At 38.7% G+C, this 9,832-nt stretch overlaps 1 protein-coding gene across 5 annotated transcripts; it reads left to right on the forward strand.

The window, feature by feature from the left end:
• The first annotated feature begins 4,633 nt into the window (after positions 1-4,633).
• On the forward strand, positions 4,634-7,085 carry LOC147620550 (rRNA processing protein-like protein). Of its 5 annotated transcripts, none has more exons than XR_015269950.1 (3): positions 4,634-5,894; positions 6,074-6,116; positions 6,420-7,085. XR_015269950.1 is itself a non-coding variant. In XM_086824775.1 (2 exons), the coding sequence occupies exon 1, from the start codon at positions 4,728-4,730 to the stop codon at positions 5,865-5,867; it is 1,140 nt and encodes a 379-aa protein (XP_086680901.1). In that variant the 5' UTR covers positions 4,634-4,727; the 3' UTR covers positions 5,868-5,894; positions 6,546-6,829. The 5 variants fall into 5 exon arrangements, 3 of the variants coding, with proteins under 3 accessions (XP_086680901.1, XP_086680903.1, XP_086680902.1); XR_015269949.1 differs by having other exon boundaries at positions 6,546-7,085; XM_086824775.1 differs by lacking the exon at positions 6,074-6,116 and having other exon boundaries at positions 6,546-6,829.
• Positions 7,086-9,832: the final 2,747 nt, after the last annotated feature.

Here is a 9,832-nt window from a genome sequence, read left to right on the forward strand (position 1 = left end):
TGTTTGATAAACATATTTGCAGCTTGTTGGGAAGTCAAAGTTTTCTTACAAGGTAAGAAGTAGGCTTGCTTACTTAATCAATAAATTATTGTCCAAATCATATCATTATGACTTGATGTAGTAGGCAAACTTGTGATGAAGTCCATGGATATTTGTTCCCAAGTATCATTAGGAATTGGCAGAGGGGTAAGAAGTCCTTGGGTTTTATCTATGTAGCTTTTGATTTTCTGACAAATAGAACATTCAGCCACAAATTTTGCTATATCTTGTTTGAGATGAGGCCAAAAGAATTCCCTAGATACTAGTTTGTAAGGTAGTTGAAACTCCTCAATGACCCATGTATGGTGGTTGATGCATTTCCTCCAATATATGAATTGTCTGAAAGGTTGTGTAATACACAATCTTTTTTGGAAGAAAAGATAACCATCATGGTATGAGTAATCACCAATAGGGTTCCAATTATTGTCTCTAAGCTTAGTCCAAATTTTAAAATTTTGGGTTTGTATCATAGGATTCTCTCATAGAAACAAATGGTTGACTTTGAATAACAGAAATGTTGTGAATATTGGGACGTCTACTTAAAGCATCTACCACAACATTTTCTTTGCCTAGTTGATATTGAATCATGGGTTGGAAACTTTGTATAAATGAAGCCCATTTGATATGTCGATCCAGAAATCAATGGTTGAGTCAACAAATGACGAATGGTTTGTTGGTCTGCCTTAATTAAGAATTCGGATCCCATTAAATAATGTTTCCAAAGTCTTAAAGCATGGACAACTGCAGCTAATTCTTTGTCATATGTACTGTAATTTCTTTGTGTTGGTTTAAGCTTACGACTTTCATAACCAATTGGATGTCCATCTTACATAAGAACAGTACCAAAGCCTTGTCCACTAGCATCAGTAACTACAACAAAGAATGGCCGTATCTGGTAATGTAAGAACTGGTGCATGGGTCAAGCTTTCTTAAGTTCAGCAAAAGAAAGATCCTGTCGAACTAGTCCAATCAAAATGTCTAGCTTTCTTAAGAAGTTCAGTCAAAGGATGTGCAATATATGCAAAATTTCTAACAAACTTCCTGTAGTAACTACATAATCCAAGAAAAGATCGGAGTTCGTGAATATCACGTGGTCTAGGCCAATTAGTAATAATGCTTTCGATCTTTTTTGGGATCTACTCGAATACCATCAGAAGAGACAATGTGTCCTAGATATTCAATTTCTTCTTGGAAGAATTTGCTCTTTTCAGGATTAGCATAGAGTTGATTCTCTTGAAGAAGTGAGAATACTTTTTCTAGATGTTGTTTGTGTTCTGACGATTCTTACTGAAAACTAAGATATCATCGAAAAAACACTATAACAAAGTTTTGATATTTCAAGAATATCCTATTCATCATTCTATTGAAAGTAGTTGGAGCATTAGTCAAACCGAATGGCAAAACTAAAAACTCATAATGGCCAGTTTGGGTTCTAAAAGCAGTTTTGTAGATATCTCCTTGATGCAATATAGAAATTGATTTTCCTTTTATTTTTGCTTGAATTTTCAATAAAGCATGAATTGAGAGCTTACTTGAATCTGAATAGTCGAGATCAGAGTTACCCTCTTGCTTGAAAGAATCTTTGTTGTCTTCTTCAATGATGTTGAGTCGAGCTGTCAAAATGGAATTCTTCTTTTTGTCAGGGCAATCTTGCGCAAGGTGTCCTTCCTTATGACAGTTGTAGCATCTGACGATTCAATTATTTGGTTGTCCATTTAAAGGTTTGTTGTTGTTGTCCTTCCGAAAACCTCCTTTAGTCACATCTTTACCCTTTTGCATCCTGGATTTATCAAAAGTACTAGCAGGGAAATAAGATTTAGTAGATTTTATAAAAGATTTATCTTGAGTCTTGAAATCTCTAGATGTAGCTATTTTAAGTTTTGAATTTAGGGCAAGGTCCATAGCAGTGCTAAGGTCATGTGGACAAAACATGTTAACATCAGCCCTAATGGTAGACTTAAGTCCTGCAATGAATTTTCTATGTTGCTCTTTTTCCTTAACTTTTTCAATGACTTGAACTTGCAGAAGAAGATCCCAAAACTTATCAATATAAGCTTGGACATTCTCTTTACCAATCTGGCACGCAGAGTGTCCCATCGTTGACGTGCTTTAGCTTTGTACTGAGATGGTAGAAAATGTTTCTTTAAGAGTTTTCGAAACTCTTTCCAAGTTGAAGGTCGATGTTTACCTTGTTTGATCACGTTCCACCATAAAGCCGCACTTTCAATTAAATGATTACAAGCACATTTAATTTTATCTTTTTCAAAGAACTTCTCACCAGAGAAATAGTCATCTAGTTGGCTAATCCAAGAGTTTTTGAAACTCTTTCCAAGTTGAAGGTCGATGTTTACCTTGTTTAATCACGTTCCACCATAAAGCCGCACTTTTCAATTAAATGATTACAAGCATATTTAATTTTATCTTTTTCAAAGAACTTCTCACCAGAGAAATAGTCATCTAGTTGGCTAATCCAAGCAATGAGAACTCGTGCATCCTTCTTGCCATCATAATTTTGGAAAGTGAATGCCTTTTGATTGATTCGTGAGTCTTTCTTTGAATTTTGAGCATGCAGTGTAGCTTTAACAATGCGTTTGACTTGGCCACTTTCCTCGTCATCTGAGTGGGAAGAATCAGAAGCATTGCATTTGCATTTGGTACGCTTAACTTGACGCTCTAATTTGCATTGAAATTCTCATTTATTAGCAATTTGTTCTTGAAGTGCTGAAATTTGTTCTTGAACCGTGGGCGGAATGGGTAACATTGCAACCTTTCTTTCTGAATAGTAACCTTTTGCGAGGAAAGAGAAGTTTTTTTCTCGAAATTTTTTTCTTTTGGAGTACACCACTCAGAAAGGTAAGTGTGGGATCATACGTGACTAGGCTTGGGTTTATAAAATATATTCCCATAACACAAGGTAAGGCCGCTTTATATGTTCCAGCACTGTTTTACAAAAGATAAGTGCCTGTTTGGGCAGGTAAGATGGCAACGCACCTTACGATACACCACTCAGAAAGGTAAGTGTGGGATCATACGTGACTAGGCTTGGGTTTATAAAATATATTCCCATAACACAAGGTAAGGCCGCTTTATATGTTCCAGCACTGTTTTACAAAAGATAAGTGCCTGTTTGGGCAGGTAAGATGGCAATGCACCTTACGATAGATCGGGCGAGTGAAATTATGTTAACCTATATAGTTGTTAATATATGTTTTATGGTTTAAGCCCAAACCATGGGTTAAAAATGGTTATTTTATCGATTAAGTTTAGACCATAGGTTGAAAATAGTTGTAATCTTTGTGTATTGATGTGTGTGGAGAGCTAGTGTGGGCTCTCGGACTTGCTATGAGCGAGTAAGTTATATGGTCATGGCTCCTTGAGAACTATAAAAGCTGATGTATTCCTAGGCTCATCCAGGGAATTAAGTAATGAGATTATGGTTTTATTAATGCGTATTTTGTGTTTGCCTTAACCTTCATTTGTGTTAATTAATTCTCTTAATCAATCATGGATTTAATCGATCCACCCTAGCCCTTGATAGTCTAAACTTCCCAATTGACATCCTCAATGTTCATATAGGTGAGTGTCCTATTCAGATCACTACACCTAATATGGGGTCTTTTGATGCTTCTCAGAGGCGCTGATATCTTAGCTGATTACATAAGAAATCTAAGCTAAGGGGAGAAGGAGGAATACTATGTGGTGGTGAATTAGTTGCATCTCAAGGGGGAACTTTGGCATCAACGTTCAAGACATGCCACACCTAAACGTGCATCTCAAGGGAGAATTTTGTTATCAATGTTCAAGATATGCCACACCTAAACGTGAAAAGAAGAAGAGACAAAAATCATCAATGCTTTCATTAGCATTCTTCTTTCACATCGTTGCAATGAATGAATGTTATTGATCATCCAAATGGGACAATATGCATGTGGGTGTCATGTTGTTAAGAGAATGTGCTCTTGGCCTCATGGAGTTGAGCTTCATGTGTATGTGGAAGGGTGCTCTACCTTGCTTGTAGGAGGTAAAGAACATTGTTTGAAGGCTTTGCCCTGGTTAATAGATGGCTAAAAAATCATTTATGTAAGTGGGGCTTTGCCTTTGCTTTGGAAGCTTGATGGAACTTTTATTGGTGTTTTCTTTTGGGTGTCATTTAATGGGTCCCCCTACCTTAAGCTTTCAGAAATCAATGTGAAATAACCCAAGCTATGGGTTTTCCGACTGTAGACATGAACACACTACTTATTGAGAAAAGCATGTATGTCCTCACACATGCTACATCTAAAAGGATGGACAAATAACATAAATGCAACAGTTATTCAGCCTAAAACTAGATAGGAGGTGGATTTAGAAGGAACCACCTGGCTCCAAGCATGTTGGCCTATCATCTATTTGGGAAAGGCTGCCCTCTTCTTGGACAATTCTTAAGATTCATTAGTCGAACCCACCCTTCCTTAGGTCGTTAGTGGAGGGGGCACCTAGAGAAGCAAAATGGAGGGTGGATATCTAGACTTGGCATATGATAAGCTCCATGCAAGAATTGCTCTTATATCAACTTGCAACTTCCAAGCTTGGCGTCCATGTGTGAAACCATCCTGTATACGGTAACAAGTTCTAGGGTTCAGTTAGGTTTTACATGTGAAGTCTTAAGCTCTACGGGGAGGGTTTTACTGGGAGAGAGAAAGAGAGAGATGGCAAAGCGGCTTCCTGAGCATAGAAATGCAGGGTACGACGACGACGACGAAGAAGAAGAGTCTGATGATGGCGATGGAGTTTCTTCCGAAGAGAGCGATGGCGAAGAGCCTGACGAGATTCCGCAGCAGCAACCCCGCCCCAATGCGGTCTACAACTCTGTGGCCCTGCATGAAAAACTCGAAGAGATCGGCTGGCCCGATGGCATCGACTGGATGCAGACACTCTCAGTGAGCTATGATGTCAATGATGGCGAGATCGATGTGAACGATGACCTCGCCAGAGAGATGGCTTTCTACACTCAGGCTCTGGAGGGTACCCGTGAAGCTTACACCAAGCTTTTAGGGTTAGGGATCCCCTTCCTCAGACCTGAAGGCTACTACGCAGAGATGGTAAAGAGTGACACTCACATGTTCAAGGTCAAAGACATGCTTCTGTCCCAGCAGAAGCAACTCGAAGAAGCAGAGGAGCGCAGGAAGTCTCGTGAGGCTAAGCGGTTTTCCAAGGAAGTGCAGGCCCAGAAGCTGAAGCAGAGGGCGCAGCAGAAGAAGCAGAACATCGAGTCGGTGAAGAAATGGAGGAAGATGAGGCAAGATCGGGGATTTGATGGTGGTGAAGATGAGTTTCCTGTGGATGAGGATGATGGCGGTGGCAGTGGCAGTGGACGATCAAGCTTCAAGAAGAGGAAGTTCAATGCAGGCATGGAAGGACCAGTTGAAAGCCGACCATTTGGGAAGCTCAAAAAGCCTGGCCATGGGCCTTCTGATGGCAATAACAGGGGAAGAAGCTCTAGTGCTGGAAAGGTCAACAGGAGCCCCATTGGAGAAAAGGGTAGGACAAGCCCTAAGGCGCAGTTTGGCAGTGCAGAAAAGGGTAACAGAAGCCCAAATGCAGGACTTGGCAATAGAAGCTCAGTTGTACAGGGTGGTAAACGGAATCCTAATGCCGCTCCTTGGGATAGGTCTGGGGGAAAGGTTAACAGCAAGGCTGGGAAAGGTAAAGGCTTTAAGAACAGGCAATCTAGGGATGCAAAGTATGGACATGGAGGGAGGAAGAGTTTCAAGAAGGCAAATACAGCAGAGTCTTCAGCAGGCTTTTTTGGATTTAAGGGGAGCAAGGGGACGCCAAAAAAACGTTGAATTCTACATCAGTGCTTTGGTTTCAAGGTAAGTGACGTGAGGCTGAGAAAGTGAAGAGTTTTGGTGGCAGGTTTTTTTAGGGCTGCCCACTCAAATGATACAATTCTTGGCCTTGTCTTACTGGTAACAAGTTAACATTGTTTTGGTTTCAAGGTAAGTGAGACAAGGCTAAGAAAGTGAAGAGTTTTGGTGGCATGTTTTTTTAGGGCTGCCCACTCAAATGATGCAGTCGTTGGCCTTGACTTACTGGTAATGAAGTATTTTTCCCTTTTAATTCTATGGCACGGCACTCTTCAAGGCTTAACATGGTTAAAGTTGTCTTGGGTATTTCTTCGAATGGCATGTTCATGTGGTTTTTTTTTTTTGGGTGTTAACTGCTATGCAGCACATAGACTTGTCTTGGGTTTTTCTTCAAATGGTGTGTTCATGTGATTTAACTTCTTTTTTCTTTTGTGTTAACTGCCTTTCCGTGCTTTTGTATCTTGGACCTTGCTGCATTCTTATGTGGGACTAGATAGGTGTAATTGATTGTAAGGGCTGTATTTTGTGCAGTTGATTCTCTGAGAGCTTTTGAAAAATGTTACGTGTGGCTCCTTAACTTGAGTTGGTGGTGGCATGGCTTTCTCATTTGGGTTCTTTCCAAGATATTCATAGAGGCCCTTTGGATGGCAAAAACAGGGGAAGGGAGCCGGCAACAGGAGTGCTCATTGCAGAAAAGGGTATGAGAAGCCTAGGGCGTAGTTTGGCATTGTGGAAACAGGTGACAGAAGTCCAAGTGCAGGATTTGGCAATAGAAGCCTGTTTGCGCAAGGTGGTCAATGGAATCCTAATCCTGGGCTTTACATAGCATGGTATGGCTGATGTGGTGCAAGATAGGTGTAATTGATCGTCACCTTGACCATGGGATAGCAGAATGTATGGAAGAGGGGAATGCTGTACTGATGGTTATAGATGACACTCTCTAGCTGTAATATGTGCAGTTATTTCTCTGAAAGTGTTGAGTGGCTCCTTCACTTGAGTTGGTGGAGGCAATGCTGTTTTATTTGGGCTCTTTCCAAGACGTTCATAGAATCTGTTCCCCTTGGTCTGTCCTCTGACTGTTTGGGCACTCTTTGTGCTCTTAAGCACACCATTCGTGCCATTTTCATGCAAGCAATTTTTTTCCTCTTTTGTGGCTAGGAAGGGCTGTGATGATGAAAACATTTCTCGATCCTGAAAGCATCTATGCAATGTTGACGATGTGCAGATCTGAGCTCTTCCCTCACATCTTTTTGTGTCAAATTTTTATATAAACAGTCAGTCACAGGCCTATTTTATAGCATCGTAGTCATGGATAGCAAGATGTACAGAGCTTAATCATATCCATCAAACCCCTCTTCTCTGAGAACCAAGCTGTACACACGCAAGATCCCATGTATGAGTGTAAATTTACTGAGGGCAAGTGTTGAAACTTTACACAAGGTTTTCTGTAGAAGCAACAATGCTTACATTGTAGCACAGCATACATTGAGTTGTTTGCAGCACAAAAGCTTATCTATGAGTGGTGTTGAAACATCTCTTGATTTTGATGTGTCTATTGCAATGTGCTTCTCTGAGCACAGTCCTGATGTGGCAAGTCTTTTGGAAGAAACATTGTATGGAAACCTTACCTATGATGAAGGTATGTGTACTGATGATTTCTAGGGCAAGCATTCTTATGGAGTGCCAGTGTTACAGGGTATCAGAGTCATGCATGCTGCGAGGTTTCATGAGGTTATATGGTTCTTGAAAATGAGGTAACCAAACTCGGTGTAGGTCAAAGACTTCAGTTTTCGAAGAATAAAATTAGGGTAATCAGAAAAAAGCTTAGATGTATTCTAAAATCGCAGTGGCATTGTGGAACTGTTACGTGTTATGCTGTTACATTTTTTCTTCGTAGTAGTAGTTAATGGTGTAGGGTAAGGCGGTAGCCATTGAACCATTTTCCTAGGAAAGGACAACCCATGGCCTTTCCCAACCATCATGGTCTTGGGGAGTGGAACATTTTTTTAAAATTCTCCTTCTTGATGTGATGTGGCAAATTTTTATTTGCTCTCTATTTTTTTTAACATTCTTGTCAACGTTTTATTGGCCTTCTATTTATCAACATTGCTTATGTGTCATCACCTCATTTGCTTTCATTTGAGTAAAATTCCCACTACTGGTGTGGATGCCAAATATTTGCAGAAGGCACCATTTTCACATTTATGAGCTTTCATGCTACACCCCAGGTAAAAGGTGTATTGGGTAATGGACATGCTTGCCAAGAAAATTTAAAGCATTCCAAGTATCGTAAGTGTTGTTGACCAATGATTTGAAATTTTAATATATTCATCCTAATGATTTAAGGCTTTCTGAATTGCAAATTATCCAGCAAATAAAACGCTATACAACATGAAGGTGCATATTACTTCAAGCTTTTAAAAGCTACAAGTAGCACAAATACAAACATGCGTGAAAGCCCTTTTCAGTCTTGAAGTTTATAACATGGAGAGAGAGAGAGAGAGAGAGATGGCGATGATAGTATTAAGGTACATAGAGGCCAAATATGATGTATGAGACCAATATGACACTATTTGTGAGCTTAAGCGACAATCATTGTTTGACCTCCTAGATTCTTCTTGTAGGACTTGGATCATTAATCTTCTTATGCATTGAAGTTTTTTATGGTTCTTTAAATGGGCAAGCCATTCATGCTGCTTCCTTCCATTTTAAGCTTATCTTTTTTGCTTGAACCCCCTTCTCAATAAAGGGTTTTTCCCTTTTCAAGCTGTTTCCAAAACCATCTTCTATGGCAACAAATGCTTTGGTAGCATCAAATAAACCCTCCCTTTGTGCTTCCAATTCATTAAGTTGACCCAAGGTTCTCTTAATGCTTGAGGAAGCCTCATTAATAGGCTCAAGTCCTCCCCCACAATTTCTAGAAGTTCTTAGAATAAGTGTTGCAATGTTGTAAGGCCCTTAATCTCTTTATGATCTTTTCATAGGGGTTGCATAATAGACACACTTACCCTACTTTGTTCCTCTTGTTACAGCACTTCATCAACTACCTACCCTCAGTACATGCCACTTTCCCGATCCTTTGATAGGAGAGCACCCCTTTCTCAAAGTTATGGGGACATTTTGTGGTGCATAAGCAAGTTTGCAAAAAACACCAAAAATGTGAAGAGCCTCTAAGCACAAATGTTGCTGGTCTTCTTCAATCACCTTGCTTGAATACAATGACAAAACCTCTTAGAGTCTTTTCTTTAAAAAATACAAGGTCTTCTACCTATTATATTCTAATTTAATTAAAATTCAATAAAAAACATGGCCCTGGACCTTACCTTATTTATCTATAAGTATTTATTTAGGTCATTTTTTTTGTTGGAATAAGTACATAAACAAACATGATGACTCAAGGGCCTTTGATGTGGCTAGAGAGATGAGTAGTGGAAGTGACTCCAATGTAGATTGTTCACACATGCCTTGAGTTCATCATCATTTTTTAAATTTACCATTCAATCTAGAACAAAGTATTCTTCTTTTATTATTATATTTCTAAAACGTACACTTAATTATATTCTACTTAATCAAAACTTACTATGTATACAATATATTTTTAATTTCTTTTTAATTAGTTTGTTTTGTAATGTTTTTAAATTTAAAGTTTTAAATTTTAAATAATAAAATAATTTATAATATAAATAATATAATTCTATGAGTAAACTATGCTTATATTGATTCTATCTTATAAAAATGGATTGTAAACTTACTTTACGTTTTAAAATGTTATTAAAAAATCATATAATTTAAAAAAATACTTACACATACATCCTTAAATATGTTTTCATCAGTAGTTTATGTGTAAGAATTTTTGTGCACTAGATGAAGAAATAAGGAGAAATGATTAAATGGGTGGGCTCTTAAAACAAAGCAAATGCACATAATTAGATTTTGGTTTAAAT

This window comes from Cibotium barometz, chromosome 31, assembly GCF_041138505.1.
Source record: "Cibotium barometz isolate CiBa-2024 chromosome 31, ASM4113850v1, whole genome shotgun sequence".
NCBI classification, from domain to species: Eukaryota; Viridiplantae; Streptophyta; class Polypodiopsida; order Cyatheales; family Cibotiaceae; genus Cibotium; species Cibotium barometz.